Source organism: Euprymna scolopes, chromosome 32, assembly GCF_053919585.1.
Source record: "Euprymna scolopes isolate OS-2025 chromosome 32, ASM5391958v1, whole genome shotgun sequence".
In the NCBI taxonomy this organism is placed as follows: Eukaryota; Metazoa; Mollusca; class Cephalopoda; order Sepiida; family Sepiolidae; genus Euprymna; species Euprymna scolopes.
In genome coordinates, this window is record NC_136513.1 from 19227501 (window position 1) to 19252184 (window position 24684).

Sequence of the window (24684 nt, forward strand, 5' to 3'; positions counted from 1 at the left end):
TTTCTTTTACTTTTCTTTAACTTACAAAGCAATTATTCAAAAGCTAGAAAATTTCCCCTTTCCAACAAGGGTCTCCAAACTACGGCCTGCAGCCCAGATCCAGTCCACCCTTTAATCGCAGAACTTTTATGGAAAACGTAAAAATATTCAGCAAACATTTTTTAAATAGAAATGTGAGAAAATAGCATAGTAGCTTTTCTTTTTGTAAATATTGCAACAGAGCACCTCAGCAGAAAGGCAATAAACTCACTTCCTCCATCTAAAAAGAAGGAGATAATACTTGGGATTAAGTCTGCCTGCTACTATACATATACTACATCTTTGTCTGTATTCACTTATAATCTAATCTAGCTGAATTGTTCTTATCTAGAGGACAGAAAGTTGAATGAAATATGTGTACACAACTTAAACACCCACACACACAGATTGACAAACCAAACGTATACCGTCAAGATATGGTTAAATCTAGAACCTTCACAACAGGGGTCTCTGGCCTGCCAAAGTCTTTAATCCAGCTCGCTGAGATCTTATGGGGAGTAACTGCTAAGGATATCTTTTCCTGCTTGGACTTCGAAGTCTAGTGGATTATGTACTTTTCTCCTCCTTACTTCTCATAGAAGAAACGTTGAAAGCCTATCTCTGCTCTATCGTTATTTTCATGGCAGGTGCTCGACTGAGCTTCAATCTATGGTTCCCCCTTGTAAAGCATTCAGAACAAACATTCGACTAGCTACAACCACTATAAGCACGAACTCTGCCTAAAACTAAAAGTAAATCCCATGAGCAGAACTTTTTCCCCAGAATTGCTCGTCTGTGGAAAACAATATCGTGGGGCTGCTTCCCAACTGATTATAACATGGTTGTTTTCAAGTCTAATCTAAATATGTTCTTATTGAGCCGCCTTTTTATATAATTAAACCCAACCCAAGTTCCACGATTACTGATCATCACAGTGACGTCTCAGCGTCTATCTACTGTTCATTAACCCTTATCCTAGAGTTGCTTTTAGGCTTTGATAAGCGGTGACCTCCCCTCTTAAGTAAAAAAAAAAAAAATCTAAAATATTTTTATAAAGGTAATTTCTTTTATTTTAATTTAACTTAAAAAGCAATTATCCAAAAGCTAGAAAATTTCCACACTTACCACAATTCTTGGTCAACACTGGCAGAAAAAAAAAATCCCATTAAGAAATTTGTGCACATTTTTGAATTCCATAAGTTCTCTCGAAGAAATTCTACTCCAAAGATGTCAGCTAGAGTCACCAGACGACTTTCCTTTTTTATTTGTTTATTATTTTTTATGGGAGTCGCTCCAGACAAGACATGAATCCACTTTATGTAAGAAGCTAATCATAATAATAAAAAGAGAAGTAAAGGGAGAATCACTTCAAGACCGACTAAACCTGAGAGAAACCCTACCATCAGCGTTCAATCCCCTTGATTCTAAACAAGATAACTAAAAACGTATACACATACTCAAGTTTAAATAGAGATTTAGGGAAATTAGAACGTCAAGTAGATCTACTAGTATCTTACAAAACTAAATAGTTTGTCTCTGGTAAGTACATTTGGTGCTTCTTCGTTATAAGTGTCAGATTTAAAAATTGAAATATTGAATTTCAGGTAAAACCAATGTCATCTACTGAATTGCCAGGTCGCAATAATGAACATATCCAAAAATTACGAAAAACGATAAGGTAGAAAATTAATTATTAATGAAAATAGTTTTCAAAGACAATTAATGAACATTGAGTTTTGCTAAAAGAAAAAAAAATAAATAAACCGGAGAGTTCAAATTGTAGTAAGGGGGGGGGTAATTATTATTTGTCTCTCTCCAAGAACAGAGCCTTATGTCTAACTCTGTTTTCGGGGGAAGACAGCTGAATAGAGACTCCAAACCATCTTCTACTCATTTTTCTACTTGGTCATAAGCAAGATCCAAAAATTTTGGTCACATGATGGACGTCACACGTTCAGAGCTAAGCTAAACGTGTGTGCATTTCAAGCTGTACAATCACCACTTTATCTCAGTAATTAATTACTCTCTTGATAAAGAAATTCTATTTATTGGAGTGACCAATGCAGTTTAGACTTTAAAAAAAAAATCAATAATCTATATATTAATAGGATAGCGTGTGTGTTATTTATTTTGTGTCACGCTTACATCTGAGTGACTGTCGTTTAATTGTTATGGACTTCTATTTCTTGTAATAAATAATTTTACCAAGAATTCTTCATAAGTTTTGGTTTCGGTTAGAGCTGAAGGAACTCAAGTTATATATATATATATATATATATATATATATAAGAGCAAATAGTTAATAAAACATGTTAAAAAACACTTTGAAAAAGAGTTAAAAACATATTTAATTTGAACAGGAAACACTAAATAAATGGATAGTCCTTAATCCGCGGAGTTTCAAAGAAATGCTTTCCTTCTCATCAGAGGGTAGAAATTAGCAAAATGCGGGATCGGATTTTGCATGCAAAAGTATTTGATGAAACTGCAAGTAATTCAAAGATCTTACTTGATAACAAAAAGTGAAGCAGAGGGAATATGGTGAAGAAAAAGGTGATTTCACGTGAATGGATATTTTATTTTATATATATATATATATATATATATATATATATATATATATATATATATATATATATGTTTTTATTTGTTTTTGTTAGCGGTACTTTCTTGAATGAATTCAAGTATTTATATGAAAGTGCATTTTTACCTAAATGTTTGTTGGAATAATTTCCCCATTGACCAATCTGGTACCCCCTAAATGGGGAGCGGCATGACTTGAGTGCATCAGCTTGAATCGAAACCGAAACCAAAATTTATGGTATATATATATATATATATATATATATATATATATATATATATATATGTATATATATATCATAAATTTTGGTTTCATTTCGATTCAAGCTGATGCACCCAAGTCATATGAATATTTTTTTTTATAAATCGCAACTTTATAATATATAAAAATCGATAGAACATTAACTCTATAATAATATATCCGAAATCTGCAAGAATTAAAATATAATATTTAAGCGTACTTTATGACCGGGCTACGTCACTGCTAGCTTAGATAAATATTTTTGCAGTTTCAAAAAAAGAGCTACAATAATATCAGAGCATCTCCATTTACGCTGAACATCTACAGTATGTTAACATCAATACATTACATATGAAGGAGTCCTCTGTGGAATTTCCACAGGTCCCGCTAGTTAAAATGCTTTATCAAATCGTCATTGATGAAGTATTTTCATTAATTGTAATTCTTGATATTTTGTTTGGTTTTTTTTCAACTCGGAATAGTAAAAAAAAAAAAAAACAGACAATGAAATAATGAAAAATTAATCAAAAGTTTTGATATATATTCAACTTTGCAGTTTTGATGTAAAAAAAAAATCTTTGCATTGTAGGTACGGATTCGTTATGCTGAGCAATACGACTATGAAAGTATTAGTAATCTTTTGGGAATGAAGAAGGGAGACTCTATAACCATTGAGGAAACCACTCCACAATCAGGACTGTTACCAGTATTGTAAGCATCTTTTTTTTATTTTCTTATTTTTTTTATTTTTCATTTTTTTTTTTTTCTGCTTATTGTATGGAGGCTGTATGCATTCTTTTTTTGTTATATGTAATAGGTAACGGAATGGTTTAATACCGACTTGAGTAGTTAACTATGATACCTGACGCAAAAATATAACAGAAACCCAGCAATTATGGTTGCAAATGGAATGGTTAATGTTAGCAATTGCTGCATGATCATTCATACGATCTCATCTTAAGTGATATAGTTTTATCCTAATAGATAATGTATTACTTGTTTTGATTGGACTATTGTTCTCATCTTGAGTGTTATTTGTGCAACGTTTCGGTCATTGTAGTCTTCAACCTTCATCAGGCATCTTGGAAAAGAAAGGAAGATGTCTAACGAAGGTCAGTGGCTACATCGACCGAAACGTTGCATAAATAACATTCAAGATGAGAACAATAGTCCAATCAAAACAAGTAATACAATCAGCCCTCATCTAAAAAATTCAGAATTGTAATAGATAATGCTTTACCTACTTCAATCAACCGGAAACGATTGCTCTGAGAACAGAGCAACTGCTTGGGATCACTACATAAGCAAGAACCAAAGCACATCTGGAGAGAAGAATCACAGCTTGCCAAACAGACATTTGTCAGTTACAACACCACTACTCGGACGCTAGTGAGCAAATCAAATTAATAGCAAATCGATTACAATAGAAGATATAATATTACAAATCAGCATTACCCGTAGAAATTCCGCAGATTGAGAAATAGATTTAATCAACAAATATGTTTGGATGAAACTGATATTTTTATGGATAGCACAAAAAATTAGTTAATGGACAGAAAAACCAATACGACACAACGAATATGAGTTTATATTAACATTTCTATGAAAATAATGTCTATTGTAATTTAAATATAGAACTGGCCCAAATGAGATAAATTAATAAGCATTAATAAATGCTCAGAAAGTAATATTGTGCTACATAGTTCAATACAAATAATAAATCACATTGTAAGAAACAAGCATTAATTTCCTTCTTTAGTCCAGCATCTCTTAGCAAACAATGTTCTTTTTTTTTTTTTGCCCTGCTTCTTTTTATGTAACGTTTTTTCTTTTTATGTAACGTTTTTTCTTTTTATGTAACGTTTTTTTCTTTTTATGTAACGTTTCACTAACTTCTTTCTTCAATGAAAAACCGTTACACGTCAAAATTACTACGAGTTCCTTTTTGAAAACGAGGCTACACCAAAGGGAGATCACTCTAATATTCTTGTGTCCAAGACTGCCAGATTGATCTTTTTGAGGCCTTTTTTTTTTTTCTTAGCAGTTTGGCCTTCAAAAATTGTGTTTGGCCTTTTTCAAAACATAACGTATGGACTTAGTAAAGGAAAGAACAAACAGAATATTATAGAGATGACCCAGTATATTATAGCAAACACATTATCAGTTATAACTATTTGTAAGTCGGTTGACTATTTTTGTTATAGGTATCTGCCAAAATTTTTGTTATAGGTATCTGCCAAAATTCAGTAACAGGATTTTCTTTTCTACATCAACTAGAATCTTCTTTATGATGCTGTTGAGCATTCGTGAATATGTTTCACGATGTGTGTGTGTGTGGCTTACCCTATTTTGAAAAACTTTTTCATGTGATTCAAGCATGAAAGGAAATACCAGAAAAGAGGAAGAAAGTTGTGCGTTTAGGTTTTTATAGTATGTGCAAAGTTTTAGCAGTGAATATTCTTACATCTGCGATTGTTTATGACAAACTGCTTTTTTTTTTTTTTTTAATGGAAGTCGCTCCAAACAAGGCATAAAGCCATTTGATGTAAGGAGCTAACAAGAATAATATATATATATATTTTTTTTTACACAGTGGTCACCACTTATCAAGGCCCGGAAGCCACTCATGGATAAGGGTTATTGCAAGTACATTACGTTAGTGTGGAGATTTGATGAAGTGTTTACTTAAGGGGGGGCGGTTCATTAGGAATTTGTTAACGTTGGACTTGAAAACATCCAAGTTGTAGTCAGGTGGGAAGCAGGCAGTTCCACAGGCATGCAGTTCTAAGAAAGAAGCTTTGTTCATGGAATCCACGTTTTGATTTAGGCACAGATAAAGAGTGGGGGGAAATTTTTCACAGTGGATTCGGCTAGACGGGTGTTTTTCGTGAAAGATTGGCGAGTGGGGGACCAGAGATTGGAGTTCAGACGAGCACCTACCATGGAAATAACGATAAAACAAGGATGATTATTGCAAAAATAGAAAAGGCCTATTGGTGTTAATCTTGAAAAAAAAAAAAACTCTAGGTAGGAGGAAAAGAATCATCAGGAAGAGAGTTCTACAAGCTTGCAGTTCTTGGAAAGAAGCTACTGGAATAAGAATCTGTATTGCAATGAGGTATAAAAACAGTAAATTGACGGAGACCACTAGGCCAACGAGTCAAACGAGCTGGAACAAAGGAAGCAGAGAACACATCAAATAATTTTGAATAACATATGCTATAATAGTATTTATAGAAAAGACTGAGACTATCAACATCACGTCTGTGAGAGAGAGGATGCGGCGAATCAAATTACAGATACGTTTCTGCATCTATTCAAACCCCCTCAAATGGGGTAGAGATTCAAATATGATGACATGGTCTGATAATAGACTTGTAGAGATAGGGAATAGCCTCAGATGTGAGAAAATATTTGTATTGATAGAGGGAACCGACTTTATGAGAAGCAGAAAGAGCAACATTAAAAACAACATTCGCTGCTGCCGCTGCTTTCCATAATGTGAGGCAACACCAATTAACCTATATTTTTATCTTTAGATTTTGCTTGTATGGTTTTATTTTACATTTAAAAAAAAAAAATAAGGTAAAGTTATACGTTCTTTCCACCTTAACACTAATCTTTAAAATGATGACTTGTATAGGTTTTTGCGTATGTTGAAAACGAATATCACATTTAAATTTTGTGCAGACAAGTAGTTTCTGGATATCAAGATAATTTTTTTCCAATGCATTACTTAATAAATAACAGTGGCGTTCGCCATTCTTAACATGGAGAGGAGAGGAGGTGTTTTGTAACACGCATGTGCATTAGTATTTTTCAATTGGGGAAAAAAACATGGCCACCAGTAAAAACATAAGGGATTACCTTGGATAATAAAGGTCTTGATATCCAGAAAACTACTTGTCTGCGCAAAATTTAAATGTGATATTCGTTTTCAGCATACCCAAAAAATCTATAAAAAAAACTCGTTATTTTAAAAGTGAATATTGAGGTGGGAAGAAAGCAAAAAATACCAAAAAATAAATAATCTATAATATAAATCTCACCTGTCTGTTTAAATGTACATATGTATGTATGTATGTATGTATGTATGTATATATGCATGTCTGCCTAAAACTTTTGACAGAGGCGACGGATTTTCACGAGATCAGTATTGTTTTGAAGCTCGACCTTTCAGATGACAAATATCGAAAAATTGGCTAAAAATTAATCCCTTCATCCTCAACTGGGCATTTTTTCTACAAGGAGGGGGTCACTTTTGCCGATATTTTCGAAAGTCATCGCCTTTTTTTGATTGACTAGTCTTAATTTAAACCTTCACCACTTCCAGTTTGGCGATGGACGCAACGGCAAAGACGTCACGTTTTTTTCTTTTCACATTTTTTTTTCCTCCTTTGCAGTACAGGTTCGAGCCTGCCTGCATACTACCACTTTTTTTTTTTTTTACATGGAAGTCACCACTTATCAAGGCCCGGAAGCCACTCGGGGATACACATCTCTAAGCACCCGGGCAACACCGGGCACCCAGGCTAGTATAATATAAAAAAAAAAAAGATGGAATAAATAAAATGCTTGAAATCTCTTTCCATAATTTTTGTTTCTATTTCTTTTCTAGTATCTCGAATATGGACTGGCAGTACCAATTATGGAAATGGGGAGTCATTTTCACTGACAACGTAAGTAACAGCATTAGTAGTGACATGAAACTAATTTCCTTATTGCAGCTATTATCACAAAAGCAGGAATCACTTTCATTTTTTACGCTAGAAATAATTTGATGTGAAACATCCGGGCAGTAAAGGAGTCTTATCCAATCATCAGTTTGTGAAACCGTGATTTCCATCATGCTGTAAAGTCTTTATATTTACATCCATATTTCTCTTAGTATGCCTGTTTGTCTGTCTATCCATCCCACTTTTTCTCGGAAACTACAGGGCTGATCTAACTGAAAGGTTGTATGGACCTTCGTTATGATAAAATACAGCGAACCAAGGAGTATGGTATCTGTTATATGCACAGTTAGGGATTAATAGAGATTAATAGGGATTTGTCACCACAATAGCACATTTACTGTGGAGGTTTTCTTGGAAACTGCTGGGCCAATTTGGCTGAAATTTTGTATGGACCTATGTTATGATAAGGTAAAGCAACTGAACTATTATGGAATCCGTTCAATGCACAGTTAGGGATTAATAGGAATTAGCATTTAAATTTAACCATATTCAACCATCAATTTGGCATAAAAGCACTCATTCTAAGTCAATAGGCTATAACTTTTTCCAGATTTTAACGGATTAAAAAGTCTAGTTACACACATATGTACACATACACATTTGAAGTCCTACCTAACTAATATTTCTGCTGAACCAAGTGCAAAAGAGATCCAGACAATTGCACTTTAAAGGAACAACGAGGATACTAAAAATAGCTCTCGGTTGGTTTCAATAAAAAGCAGGGCAATGTTAGCAGCTGGTTTGGCTGCCCCATATCCAGCATTACAATCTTCAAAGGAAGAAAATTAAAAGACTCATACACACATACACATATTCATACAGACATACACACACATACACACATATGCATATGCATACTCACATGCACACACACACACACACACGCACACACACATAAATGACCATTGCTCTTTATTGTAGAGTGGAAGATCATAACAATATTTCATTTTTCACTTCGCTTGGCCATTATAAGCTAAAACAGAAATAAGCTAAAAATAATAAGGAAAACAAAAATAAGCTAAAAATAATAAGCTAAAACAAAAATAAGCTAAAAATAATAAGGAAAACAAAAATAAGCTAAAAATAATAAGCTAAAACAAAAATAAGCTAAAAATAATAAGGAAAACAAAAATAAGCTAAAAATAATAAGCTAAAACAGAAATAAGCTAAAAATAATAAGGAAAACAAAAATAAGCTAAAAATAATAAGCTAAAACAGAAATAAGCTAAAAATAATTAGCTAAAAGTGCTAAAAAGATATTCTTTTTTTCTTTGCAGTCTTTCTTGTACATCCTTTGGTACTTTATCTTCTCAGTCCTTGGAAACTTTAACCATTTCTTCTTTGCTGCACATCTAATTGATGTGGCCATCGGTTTCAAGACATTGAGGACCATCTTGCAATCCGTAACTCATAATGGAAAGCAGGTAAGATATTTATATTTATTTATTTTAATCATTTTTTTTTTTCTAAATTAAATTATTTCTCACTTTTCAATATAAAGTTGCTCATGTCAAAGAATAATGGGAAACATGGTTGATCACATATCCTACAGACAACCGGCGGCCCTCAACCTATATTTTTTGGTGCTACCAGATCAGGCTGTCTGAAGATATCGACTTCTTGACTTAAATGTGCAACAGTATGTTGAAGAGGTAGTACAAAAATTTCTTTGCCAGAATCCTTGGATTCAGTCATGTCCAGGAACCACATGATGCTGGCAAAATGCTACATTGGAGTCTTTTGTGAAAGTAAACGACTGACGTGTAATTCTTATGTAAGTAGCATCAACAATTCTGTGAAAGCCAAGCATAATCTTTGGTGCTACTATATCAGGTTGTCTGAAGATATCGGCTTCCTGATTTAAATGTACCAAACATTGATGTTATTGCTTTTATACTTTCTCTACAAAACTAAACACCATGAATAAATATTTGAAGATATAAAGAACTTGAAGCATAAAACATTTTTTTTTTTTCCAAAATTACTGGATGTCTAATGTGGAAGAGATATGTTAGAAGAAGAAGAAGAAGAAGAAGAAGAAGAAAGAAAAGAACAAAGAAGCTGAAAAAAAAGAGGGAAAAGAATGCAGAGAGGAAAAAAAAGACAAAAAACACAGAGGAAAAAGAACGAAGAGGAAAAGAAATAAAAAAGAACTAATAGGAAAGGAAAGAGGGGGAAAAGAAAGAAGAATTCCTTTGTCCTTGTGAAAATTGGTCGTATCGAAAAGTATGTGTTTTGTCCATTGATTAATTTTTTTTTTTTTTTTTTTTTTGACATTTCCTTAAAACTTTGATCCTGTTGAACCTGTTTAACTTGTTGTGGTTAAAAATATAAAGGGAGATTAAATGTTACCCACTGTAAGAATAGAGAAGAACCTGAAGGGTTACCAGCTTTGAAGCGTGGGAACTGTTTCGCACGTTGAGTACTGAATTTTCAGTGGAAAAAAGGAAGAACTCTTGTTTGTAGATTTTTTTTTTTTTTTTTTTTTTTTTTATAGTTGGCATTCATTTGCATATCACGGGAACAATTACTTTAATAAAGACCAATGGAGGAAGACAGTTGGTTGCATTTTTTTTTTTTTTTTTTTTTTGACAGCTGAGAAAGAACTTTAGAACTGATATTTGTTCACGTTCATTGTGATGTTCTTGGAGAAGAGTTTTATTAATTTCCTTACAGGATTACACATGTAGTAGTAGTAGTAGTAGAAAAAAAAAAAGAAGATGTTCTTTGACTTTGTGAATGTTGGTCATGTCGAAAAATATGTTGTTTTTTTTCTATTGATTTTGGTACAGCACTTTAAAACTTTGATACTGTCTTACTTTTTATTTTTATGTATCTAATTTATAATATACCAACATTGATCCAACAGGTTATGGGTCATCTCTTAACTTTTAATTAGTGTTGGGACAATTAATCGGAATCGGGAATCGGAAAAATCGAAAAATTTGGGGGTATCGGAATCGGTATCGGAATAAAAAAATTGATGCCTATTTTCCGATGCCTAAACGATTCTTTTATTTGTCTTTTTTATTTGATTTTGTTTAAAGCAAAATCTTCCATTGCTTGTTATTGTGATAAAATAATAAATATTTATTGCTTTTAAAATACCAGTAAAGCTAAAATCGATCGATCGTCCTTCACACGTGTCATTTTCTGTTTACGAAAATATCTGCATATTTAACATGTATTTCCCCCCCCCCCCGTAATCAGGAAAAATAACAACTATATTGTTAAATATTTAGAGAATTATAAAGAATCGGAATCGGTAATTGTGTCGGAATCAGGAATTTAGTAAGGAATCTGTAATTGTATCGGAATCAGGAAAAATATTGGAATCGTCCCATCACTATTTTTAATATCCACTAATTCTTTTTTTCTTTTCCAGTTGGTACTTACAGTAATGTTGACGAGCATTGTTGTCTACATTTACACAGTTATAGCCTTTAATTTCTTCCGAAAATTCTACGTCAAAGAGGAAGATGGACAAGTCGATAAGAAATGTCATGATATGGCAACAGTAAGTATAAATATTTGATATTTGCACTGAATTTTTATTTACCTTCACGATTTTTTTTTTTTTTTTAATTAAAATCAGAAATACACAGACATGTGAAAAATGTATTTTAGGAACATTTAACCTTATTATTAAAGTGAATTGGAATAAATACATGGACGTTATTAAAAAACATGCTGCAAAGAAAGTAGACTTCCTTTACCGGGCTAGAAAACATTTCACACCTGCCAGTATTCTATAAAGCCACCATTTGCCGATGCATGAAGCATTATTATTAGGGCTATGACAACAGCATATTCTTTTCATTGTTTTGACTCTCAAGTATATATCAGACACAGTTAATCGACCAAGAACCACATCACTCTATATAAAAGCATATGAGCTATCAATGGATACACACTCGAGAGTCCAAAAAATAAAAAGAATATGCTGTTGTCCTAGCCCTAATTATTATGTAAGTAGAATTATCTCTATTTCTATCTCTTCTCTTATATGAAAGTAACTTTGTATATGTCTGTGTGCGTTCTTTCCTCATAGGTTCTGAAACGGCTGAGCCTATCTTTTGCAAATTTCACACAAAGCTAATTCATATGTCTGGCAGTGTTCTTAGATATGTTTTGTGCAGAAATTCATCTGATAAGTGTTGCAAATTGAAAAATCCGATCTTAAAAATAGATTTTCTCTCTTATAGATAAAAAAGAATAATTTTTACAGGGAATATTTTACGTTACACCGGCCAAGGGACATAATAAAATCTCAGCCAATCATTTCCTCTTAAAAAAAACAAATCTATTATAATCTGGATTTATAGCTTAGTGGTAGAGCATTCGACTACACATTGAATGATCCCCTGTTCAAGCCCGGGTGTACCTCACCATTTTATTTTAATTTTTTCTTATTAACAAGTTTAATTTACCATAAAAGTAGAGGTACCATTTAAAATTGCAGCGATTCATTTCTTCGTTTGCATATTTTAAAACTAAACATTAGTCAGAAGTGACTTTTCCAGGGCATTAATCATTAAGCTTAAATATCAGTTGACATGTAAACAAACACAGACGGAATTTGATGAACAACATTATCATTATTATTATTATTATCATCATTATTATTTTTTGCATTTTTGGGTTTTTTTTTTTTTTTTTTTGCAAATTAGTTCACCAGCAAATTATTCCTCAATAATCAATAGAGGATTGATTCTATATGATTGATTCTTATGCTATCTGCATAAATTAAAATATATTATTTAATTGGAATTCATTATTGAGATGAGTATTATTTATTAATTTATTTATTGCGGACTATTATCCTCATCTTTCTTAGATGTTGTTTCATGACGTTTCGGCCAACTATTTCTCTGGCCTTCGTTAGGTAGTAACCGCGACAGGATAGGAACTCTGAATCTCCTAACTGCATTCTTAGCAATTATTGCCATCCATAGTTGTTGTCGTCTCACTACGTTTTGGTCAAGTAAACTTCTGGCCGGCTTTGGGTAGGATTGAAATCACTATCTTCAGACAATTCTCACCTATAGCCACAGAGATTCAACATCTCTATCCACTGCGCCACGAGCCTCAAAGGGCGATCAAGGTTGGATTTTTTTTTTAAGTAAACACCAAAGTGTATTTGGATGCCCTAAAAGAGTGTGGTGATCCCCTGATGCAATTAGGTAGCCGCTGGCAGATCCTGGGCGTAACAACAGGACTCAGCACTGGCCCACAAGTCCAAAGAGACCCAGGCTTGGCTTCAGAAGTCTTGTATCCTTCTCTTACTGGCCCCCCTCCTCCGCTAACCTGAACACGTTGGACTACTTCATTTGGTCATACGTTGAGAACATCACCAACATGACCTTCCACAACACCAAAGCCAGCCTGATCACCACCATTCGTTGAGTATCCGCTGAGCTCCTGCTGGCGCTTGTGGAAAAGGCATGCTCCCAGTTTTGGACCCGTAGTAATGAGGCGGTAATTGAGGCTGAAGGTGGCTACACAGAATAGATGCCAGTTTTACTACATACTCAAGTTACCTGAATTGATTTTTTCAATAAAAGATTTAAAATAAAGCTGTAGTGTTGTTTTCTTATGGGCGACAAATTTATTCTTCCATCATGTATATATTTTTAGTCTGAGGTTAAACAGATTGATCTATTTGAACTTATTTATAAATAGAGCTTAAAACATTACCTTAACAAAATAATTATAGCTTTGGCATGACGTCATCGATTTATGTTTTTTTTGGGGGTTTTTTTTTACAAGAGAGTCACCACTTATCAAGGTCACTCAGGGATAAGGATTAATGAATATAAGGTGGTGGTGTAATTTGGGTTCCCTTAAATAATCAAATTCTACCCAATTTACACTATTAATGATTAGTAAACTAACACTTTAGCATTTGTTAATGGTGTAAATTGATTAGAATTTGATTATTTATGGGGACGGCTCAACAAGAACTTGTTTACATTGGATTTGGTCATCAGTTTAGCAAAACAAATAAAACTTCTTTCCAAGCAGAAAAGAAGTACAGAGACGTTCCCTGAGAGTTTCTAAAGATTCATTTCCAGAGAGAATTGACTCTCACAGGAAAAAGATACATAGAGAGAGACTTAAGTTCTTTTAGCTAATTTTTAGAAAATTTTTGTTTTTACTTGGGAGTCACCACTTATCAAAGCCCAAAGGCCACTCAGGGATAAAGGTTAATGAATGTAAGGTGGTGCTGTCATTTGGATTCCCTTAAATAATCAAATTCTACCCAATTTACGCTATTAATGATTAGTACACTAACACTTTACATTCATTAACCCCTGGCGCCGAGTGGACTTCGGGCCTTCATAAGTGGTGACTATTTTGTAAAAAAAAAAAAAATCTATGACGTCATACCAAAGCTATAATTATTTTGTTAAGGCATAAATAAATTCAAATAGATCAGTCTGTTAAAACCTCAGACTAAAAATCTCGAGGTTTTGCTTTCATTTTCAGTTATTGCATCCGCTTTTTTTTTGGGGGGGGGGAATTTATAATTTACTATTAATGAAATATTCTCCATTTCTAAAAGTGCATAAGATATTGTGATATTTCGAAATGAGACAAATTCACAAATGTATTACGTTTAAGAAAATTATGAATAACAGACAGACAGACAAAACAAAATTGTTATTTATATAAGATTTACTTTTTGTATTAATTTTTCTCATTCCTTTCTTTTTCAGTGTTTTATTTACCACTTACACACAGGTCTTCGAGCAGGTGGTGGTATAGGTAAGTTATTTTTCGTATTTTCCAAAAGGCTTTTTACTCAATGATATGAGCATGCAAGATTTTTAAAGTCAAGCCCAAATAGCAATTAAGCTGACAAATCGAACTTTGCTTATCACTAGCAAATTTTTATTCGTCACTTTTGTACCATGTTATTGACACTATGGCATAATCAAGTTGATTGATCCATTTTGAAGTTGATTATTATCATTTTGAAGTTGATTATTATTATTTTGAAGTTGATTATTATTATTTTGAAGTTGATTATTATTATTTTGAAGTTGATTATTATCATTTTGAAGTTGATTATTATCATTTTGAAGTTGATTATTATTATTTTGAAGTTGATTATCATTTTGAACTTGAAATGGTATAGAAAAGAAGCTTTACTCATGGAATTTGCGTTTAGAGTTAGGCACAGTTGGGGAAATTGCTAGCATTGGTTGTAGCTAAAGGAGTGTTTGTGAAACCCACAAAAATGAAAACACATTCATTATTTTTCTAATATGTCAAATTTTTTTATCTAACAAATGTTTAATAATTTTTTTTTTTTTTATCTTTCTTCTACTTTCAGGTGATGAAATCGAACCAGCTGATGGAGATCCTTCAGAAGCATACCGAATTATCTTTGATATAACATTTTTCTTCTTCATCATTGTCATCTTGCTGGCTATCATTCAGGGTATGTATTACTATCATTATATTTACTCTCTCAAGAAAGGGATATTGAATATTAGGTCTATGATACCAGAAACAGCACCTTTTCAGAAGAAATAAAACCTCTCCAGTTGACTTAGACACATACCTGGCCGGAAAAAGCAAAACTGATTGACATGGAGAGATAGCTGACCGGAAAATAAATTTGATGCAGAGACACCTGCAGGGGGCATTTGAAAAGGTCACCTGCAGACGCAGATACGCTAGTTGCTAGATAAACAATGAAATAGATAGCCGCTACATTGCATAGTGTGCATGGTTACATTGACTGCATAGGCGAAATCCGAGAATCGGAGTTACATTTGTGGATGTATGGGTGTCCAAAACTGTTATATAAACTAGCCCAAATTGGGATTGAACAGAGTCTACTGGCTAGTAAATTAAAGAGACCAACTGCCATTAATTCCCATGCTCTCTTCACTTCTTTTTACCCTTATTCCTATGTTTTCACTAACATTAACTGAGCAAAAAAGGTATATTTTTATACAAATATGTAAGTATTTGAGAAGATTGTTAGCAATTAAAAATACCGGGATATTGAAGTGATGTGACTTATGAACAAAAACAGACAACTGAAGCATACATTTAACTTACAAATCTTTCTATGCCGATTTATTTTTAAAAAAATCTTTTATATAAAAACCAGTAAATATAGACTTACTGTTAAATATAACCAGGATGATAAACTGTCTTTGATAATTTCGAGAGAGACCTCTCTTTTTCAAAAAGAAAACAAACAAAAAGTATATGGAATAACGGATATAAACCCAAGATAGTTGTCATGCATACAAATAATAATAATATAATAGCAGGAGCCAGTGAATCTGTCATAACTTATTTATTTAATTTTTTTTTATATTATTAAGGTTTTGTGTTAATTTGATTATAACATGCGTATTTCATCATTCTTTTAAGTACAGCAATAATATACAACAGGGAAAACAGGAAACTAATTCTGGTGAAATAGAGTAGATTTTTCAGTTATCCCTCAGTGCCAACCTGATGTAGATAGAGGAACATTTTAAACAGAATTCAGTCAAGTGTAGGATCATGACAGATTTTTTTTTTTTTTTTTTTATTTCGGACTATTAGTCTCATCTTTATTAGTTGTTGTTTTTTTTAAATCTTTTTTTATTGGTTCACAACGTTTCGGCCAACTTCCTCTGGCCTTCGTCAGGTGGTAACCGCGACGGATAGGAACTTCGAATCTCCTAACTGCATTCTCAGCAATCACTGCCATCCGTAGTTGAAAAAAAAAAAATTAACATATAATGCTCATCTCAAAATAAATTTCCAATTAAGGAATAATATATATATATATCATGACAGATGTTTAAAATTCCGTAGTTCACAAATCCAAGGCGCTTGCGAGCGCCAATTTTAAGTCCTTTATTCAACGTCCACATTAGAATCAGAAATGAAAAGTCAAAATAATCTTCAAAAGTTACTAGACGTATCCATGAACCATTAGATCACAGCCACTAACACTATTAGTGTCATTTTGAGTTTATTTTTTTAAATTTGATTCAGAGACAAGGGATGTTTGCAAAGTTCACCTGTAGACTGAAATACACTACTCATTAAATAAATAATGAAATGCATGTCAGCCACATCACATAGAAAGTGTGCCTACATTGACGGCATAGGCAAATGGTGTTATATTTGTGCATGTGTGGGCGTCCAAAACTGTTATATAAACTAACCCAAATTGCGACTGAAAAAAATCTATTGACTAGTAAATTCAAAGGACCAACCTCTATCAATTTCCATGCTCTCTCCACTCCTTTTTCACCCCTACTTGTTATCTGCAACTGAGGAATAAAAATATATATATTTTTATACAAAAATGTTTTTCGTCATTCTTTAAAATGCAGCATTAATTTACAACAGGGAGAACAGAAAACTATTTTAGATGTGGTAAAAGCGTTCAATCACGGCCGGATTTAAGTGAAGAAAGACCTTAGACCATTCCAGTTTTAAGGCCTCTCACAGCACCAACTTCGTGTAGATCGGGCGACATTTTGAAAAAAATTCGGTGAAGTGAAGAATCATGAACCCTATCCCTTTAACTTGTACTTTATATTTATTCATCATATAAATATTTTTTTTGTACCCTGATAGGTTTGATCATTGACGCTTTCGGAGAATTGAGAGACCAGTTGGAACAGGTTAAGGAAGATATGGAGGTGAGTTATTTTATTTTGGCTTTAAATTGTTATAGTTATAAAATTAATATTTATAGGTATAAAATTATAAATGTTTATAGTTATAAAATTATATTTATAGATATAAATTATAAATTTTTATAGTTATAAAATTATATTTATAGGTATAAAATTATAAATGTTTATAGTTATAAAATTATATTTATGGATATAAATTATAAATTTTTATAGTTATAAAATTATATTTATAGGTATAAAATGATAAATTTTTATTGTTATAAAATTATATTTATAGGTATAAAATTATAAATTTTTATTGTTATAAAATTATATTCATGGATATAAATTATAAATTTTTATAGTTATAAAATTATATTTATGGATATAAATTATAAATTTTTATAGTTATAAAATTATATTTATGGATATAAATTATAAATTTTTATAGTTATAAAATTATATTTATGGATATGAAATTATAAATTTCTATAGTTATAAAATTATATTTATAGGTATAAAGTATAAATTTTTATAGTTACTACTTACAATGCCTCCCCACGGGACAGAGTTAGACACCAGGGTCGTTTTTTAATGTGGAGAAAAGGAACAAAAATAAAAATTGTCTCAGTCGTGAAGGATTTCTCTTCCACTGACAGAGAACAAGAAATTGAAGTGCAGCATCTGAAAAACTGATACTATACTTTGATCTTGACCTGAAGGCGAAGTATAAATTTTTATAGTTATCAAATTATATTTATAGGTATAAATTATAAATTTTTGTAGTTATAAAATTGTATTTATGGATATGAAATTATAAATTGTTATAGTTATGAAATTATATTTATAGGTATAAAGTTATAAATTTTTATAGTCATAAAATTATATTCATAGGTATAAAATTATAAATTTTTATACTTATAAAATTGTATTTATAGGCATAAAGTTATAAATTTTTATAGTTATAAAATTGCATTTATAGGTATAAATTAATACATTTTTATAGTGATAAAATTATATTTATAGGTATAAAATTATAATTTTTATAGTTATAAAATTATATTTATAAGTATAAAGTTATAAATATTTTAGTTATAAAATTATATTTATAGGTATAAAATCATAAATTTTTGTAGTCATAAAATTATATTCATAGGTATGAAGTTATATTTTTTTGTAGTTATACATTATATTTATGGGTATAAAGTTACAAATTTTTGTAGTTATAAAATTATATTTATGGATATAAAATTATAAATTTTTATAGGTATAAAATCATAAATGTTTATAGTTATAAAATTAAATTTTTTTATAGATATAAAGTTACATTTATAGGTATAAAATAATAAATTTTTATAGTTATAAAATTATATTCATAGGTATAAAATTATAAATTTTTTAGTCATAAAATTATATTTATAGGTATAAAATAATAAATTTTTAGAGTTAGCTGCAAATTATAGATTGCACTGTGAAATTTCAGCTAGTGTATTAATTCAGTATTAATAAGCCAGGAAAATTTTATAACCTGTCCTATATGAAATTTTTTTTATTCACCATGCTTTATTTTACTCTAACAGGACCCGTTTTCCGGCATTGCCTGGGGTAATATAGGAGAATGCTAATTAAAAAAATACTATTTTAAATGAATGTATGTATTCAGTTTTATGAAGTGGTCATTAGCGGCCTCCACATATATATAAGACTAGCTGAGTTTACCAACTCACTATTGCTTCATGGAGTTTGTTATTTGCAATAACTTGAAACATTAATTTAAAATAATAAATATTTCATTCATAACTCTACTGTAAACAGAAAACCAAACAATTCTTTATTCATATGGATAGATAAACATTAACATTTCTGGTAATTTTGATATAAATTTATTTAGCTTTTCAATATGACGGTAAAGAAAAGAAAAGAAAGAAGAAATCAACTTGACTTTACACTTGTATATAACTTACAACTTGTTGAAAATCAAATTGGTCTCTAAAGACATTGGCACATAAATAAATGCTAAATATGTCTAGAAATGAAACCATACTGCAAAACAGAACTATCAATTAAATGTTATATTAAAAAAATATATCATTGAATTAAAAAAAAATATATCATTGAATTAAAAAAAAAAATATCATTGAATTAAAAAAAATATATCATTGAATTAAAAAAATATCAGTGAATTAAAAAAAAATATCATTGAATAAAAAAAAAGAACAAATGATAGTTAATTAATAAAATGTCCTTTTTTTCACAACTAATACAAAGTTAGTTCATTTTATGACTGATGACGCTTATACATAAACAATACATAAAAAAAAAAGTTTCTTCCTTGGTATAGTAACACGTTATAAAGGGAGGTAACCTTCAAATAAGTTATCGAACAGTGTATGGAATAAGAACTCCAGAAGCTGAGAGACTCAAAGAGGACATATTTCAAGCGACACTGGTTGACTGCTAATGCACGTGCCGTTTGTAAACAAGTAACAACTCGACTTTAATATTAAGGACTGATTTATAGAAAAGTGGAAGTGCAGAACTATTAATTAATGTCATATTAAAATCACATTGACCCAATTGCAGTGAAAGCACTTGAGCGGACTCTGCTCAAGGTAGTTGAAAACTTCAAGTATCTTGGAGCGTGGTCAAAGATGCTCAGGATGGCCCTCAATACAGCATGGAAAAGTCACGCAGCAAACCAACAGCTTTATGGTGATCTACCACCAGTATCACTGAAAGTACAGCAGAGAAGGATGAGAGTAGCCGGTCACTGCATGAGACACAGCAAAGAGAAAGCCAATAAGCTAGTTTTTGGGCACCAACAGATAGACACCCAAACCGTGGTAGAAGAAGAATGACCTACATTGACAACCTGCTATTGGACACAGGATTAGAAAGTGTTCGGGACCTACAAACTGTCATGTGAGATCAAAAGAACTGGAGAAGTCATCTGAATTCAGTGGTGAAGCGTCTTGAAAGATGACAGGGATGAGAGAGAGATGAGAGATATATTAATATATATATATATATATCATTGAATTAAAAAAAAGAACAAATTATAGTGGATTAATTATATGACCGTTTTCAAAACCAATATGCAAATTAGTTAATTTTGCATCTAATATCGTTTATACATAAACAATATATATATATAAAATGGATATGTCTATCAAATTAACTTGAAATGGATTCTTTTAACTTTATAGTTAGTGCAAGAATTGGAACAAACTTTTAAATCTATTGATTTAAATAATCTTCCTAGAAAAATCGGGATTATAGTTTATAACATAACCATTTTTTAAGAAATAAAAACAATATTTGAAATGTTAATTTTTTTATTTGCTTTTTTACAGTCCAAATGCTTCATCTGTGGTATCGGCAAGGAATTCTTTGACAAAGTTCCGCATGGGTTCGACACCCATGTAATGAATGAACATAATTTTGCTAATTACATGTGAGTAATTGTTTTTATTATCATTATTATTATTATTATTATTATTATTATTATTATTACTAGCTGGACCTCTGGAAATTCCACAGTGGACTCTTTCATATGTACATTAATGTTGGCATTCTGTGGATGTTCAGTGTAAATAGAAACCCCCTGACACCCCCTGATATTATTGCTGCTCTTTTGTTAAAACTGCAAAAGTATTTGTCTAAGCTAGCAGGGACTTAGCCCGGTCATAAAATATGCTAAAATATAATATTTTAATTCTTGCAGATTTCGTATATATTATTATAGAGTCAATTTTCTATCGATTCTTAGATATTATAAAGTTGTGATTTCAAAAATAAAAAAAAATATCCGTATGACTTGGGTGAATCAGCTTGAATCGAAACCGAAACCAAAAGAAATATATATATATGTATATATATATATATGATCAGCTATAATCGAAATTGAAACCAAAACTTATGAAAAAGTCTTGGTAAAATTATTTATTACAAGAAATGGAAGGTCATCTGTAATATGAATCCACCTGTCTGTTTAATTGTATGAATGTATGTATGTCTGCCTAAAACTTTTGACAGAGGTGACGCAGTTTCACAAGATCAGTATCATTTTGAAGATTGACCCTCCAGACGACAAATATCGAAAAATTGTGCAAAAACATTGATTCCTTCACTCTCAACTGGGCATTTTTTGACAGGGGGAGGGGTCGCTTTTTCGCTGATATTTTCGAAAGTCATCCTCTCTTTTCGATTGACTAGCCTTAGTTTAAACCTACATCACTTCTGGTTTGGCGATGGACGCAACAGCAAAGGCATCACTTTTTTTTTCACATTCTTTTCCTCCTTTGCGGTATGGGTTCAAGCCTGCCTGCCTACTACAATTTTTTTTTTTCTCAACTCACACTTTCAAACACCCGGGCAACGCCAGGCAAGTAACAATTAAACAACATTCACTTGGAAGAAAAAAGATATTAGCATGACACACAAAATAAATAACACACACGCTATCCTATTAATATATATATATTATTATTATTATTATTATTATTATTATTATTATTATTATTTAATATTAGCTAAAGAAACTTTGTGGTTAACCGCTTTGTTATCAGTTTAATATTAGTTTTATTATTAGCAGTAAATTATACAGATTGGAATTTCCATTAGTATATTTAGTGATAGCAGAAGAAATAAAAATGAAAGGGAATTAACTTATGACATGATTACTCTCCTTTAATGTATAAGAATATTCAGTGATCAAAAGTTTAAGTGAGTAATACAAATTTTCATTACTCTAACACTATTCTTAACCAATACGGCATAAGCACGTTGATACACTGGTTCTTGTTAGGTTACCAAAGTTAAGCAATATTGAGCCTGGCCAAAGTGATATAAGTTCCAGTGAAGTCTTTAATTTAAGGTTCCAAAAAGAATGAAGAATATGGTAACTGTTTACAAATCAAATAAGGTAAAAATTTGTGGAGCATCAAGTCCTAGTACAATCCTTGTAGATCCAGAAAGTATTTGTATAGTATGGGAAAATCCTTAGAATACCGGGAAAATCCTTAGAATACCAGCATAATCCTTAGAATGCCAGTATAATCCTTAGAAGACCAGCATAATCCTTAGAAGACCAGCATAATCCTTAGAAGACCAGTATAATCCTTAGAAGACCAGTATAATCCTTAGAAGACCAGTATAATCCTTAGAAGACCAGCATAATCCTTAGAAGACCAGTATAATCCTTAGAAGACCAGTATAATCCTTAGAAGACCAGTATAATCCTTAGAAGACCAGCATAATCCTTAGAAGACCAGTATAATCCTTAGAATGCCAGTATAATCCTTAGAATACCAGTATAATCCTTAGAATACCAGTATAATCCTTAGAATACCAGCATAATCCTTAGAATACCTGCATAATCCTGAAAATTGATATGAAAATAGAAGGATCCAAGTAGGAATTTTGGAAGAATGGGAAGGTAATTAGTGGGATTCTAAGAATTTGTGGATTACAATTAGTGTTGGGACGATTAATCGGAATCGGAAAAATAGGAGCTTTTTGGGGGTATTGGAATCGGGAAAATTTGCTCCTATTTTCCGATGCCAAAACCGATTCCTTTAATTATCTATTTTAGTTTATTTTATTTTTATAAAACGTCTTCCATTGCTTGTAGTAATAATAAATAATTATTTAGTTAAATTTCCAGTGGAACAAAAATCTTTAGATCACACCCTCACAAGTGTGTTTTTATGTTTGAGAAAATACATGCACGTTTAAGATGTGCTTTTACAGTAATCGGGACAAAATAACAACTTCATAGTAAAATATTTAGAGATTTATAAAGAATCGGAATCGGTAATTGTATCGGAATCAGGAAAAATATTGGAATCGCCCCATCACTAATTACAATCCTGTTAAGATAAAGATTTCATTGGAACTCATATGATTTCATTTTATTTTCTGGTGCTACCAGACCAAGCTGTCTATTGGCTTCCTGAGATGAAATGCACCTACATTGATGTTCCTTTTTGTTTTTCTAGTCTCTTTTGTAAAACTTAATTATGTTCTACAAAACCAAAAAAAACAACCACCTTCCCACCCACCACCTCTTTTTTTTCTTCCCTACTTTCCAGTCCTGGCTGTGACCTTAAACTATATCCAGTGGTGAAACCCCAGCTTGCAGGCTTTGGGGAGTGTGGAGCCACCCTTTAATTGCCATTGCTCCCAGGTCCACTCTGATCCGGAGTGGTAGTACCTGTTAGGGTCCAAACTATGGGTTAAATAGAAACCGACTTGAAAACAATAAATATATTCTATTAAAAAAAATTTTCTTCAAAATCTTTGGATTCGGCATTAAATAACCCGAAAAGAGTTGATATGCCATAAAACAAAAACAACAACAACAACATTTTATTTTATTTTTTTAATTTGTTTTTATAAAATTTTTCTAATCTCATTTCCTTCACGTTCAGATCGTTTTTAATTAATTTTTTTTTTTATCTATTTATATATGTACTTCCCTATCCTCTATTTACTGTTTCTATCTCCTCCCCTTCTTTCTCCACTTTCTCTTCTATCTTCCATATTTTTCCTTTCTTCTTTTATTATTGGTTCTTCATCAATTATCCCAGTGATTTCATAGTGACACACATGTTTTTAAATATTACCTACATATATAGTACCCTTCTGATTTACCCTTACCTGTTGTACCTATTTTTAATTACTTTTTACCATTTTATCCTATTCCTTCACTCTCATTTCATTTGTAAATATCATTAAGCCATCTCTCCTTAACTTTTCCTTTGGTAAACTCTTTAGATATTTTAAAAAATATATTTATTTACAGAAATATAATACAAACAAACAATGAATGTGTCACATTGTGTTCCATTTTAAAAACATGTTTTTTTTTAGTGTTTGTTTCATTTATCTAGATATTTTGAAAATATATTTATTTATAGAAATGTGAAATATTGTTTTGAATTCTAATAAGATTATTCGTACAACTGTTAAACTATTTTTCTCATACCTTAATTGAGCATGTTTGAAAGTTAAGCTACTGTGTTATGCTCAATTACACAAGTTTCTTCTTGCGTCAACTCTTGAGTAAGTTATCTCCCTTAGTTTCTTCCTTGCCATAGATTACACGTTATAAAGAGAGATAACCTTCAAATAAGTTATCTAATTCCATGTATCAATACATGTATATATATATATATATATATATATGAGAAAGAAAATTAAAACTGTAAGTTGAACTTTACAATCAAAATTTATTGTTTGACTGAATACTCCAAAAAACAATTTACATAGTCCTTATTCCATGGAGTTTCAAAGAATGCTATTCTTGTTATTCTTCTCATCAGAGGACATAAAGAAATCAGCAAATTATATTTGTAGCAATGCTAGAATTTGCTAGTTAAGGCATTAAGTGAAACCGCAATTTATTGTAGTTATAAATTGCCAAATAAAAAAAGTGAAAAAATGTTGGATATATAAAAGA

The 24684-nt window shown here is 31.3% G+C and overlaps 1 protein-coding gene across 17 annotated transcripts in view; it reads left to right on the forward strand.

The window, feature by feature from the left end:
• LOC145256229 (ryanodine receptor-like) overlaps positions 1-24684 on the forward strand; it is a 936895-nt gene that overhangs the window by 907199 nt on the left and 5012 nt on the right. For all 17 annotated transcript variants that reach the window (XM_080114858.1, XM_080114861.1, XM_080114859.1 and 14 more), the window contains 8 exons: positions 3432-3553; positions 7461-7521; positions 8856-9002; positions 10964-11095; positions 14298-14346; positions 14918-15025; positions 17182-17246; positions 20576-20676. In XM_080114858.1, coding sequence (XP_079970984.1) covers positions 3432-3553; positions 7461-7521; positions 8856-9002; positions 10964-11095; positions 14298-14346; positions 14918-15025; positions 17182-17246; positions 20576-20676 — 785 coding nt within the window. The remainder of the gene's footprint in view (positions 1-3431; positions 3554-7460; positions 7522-8855; positions 9003-10963; positions 11096-14297; positions 14347-14917; positions 15026-17181; positions 17247-20575; positions 20677-24684) is intronic.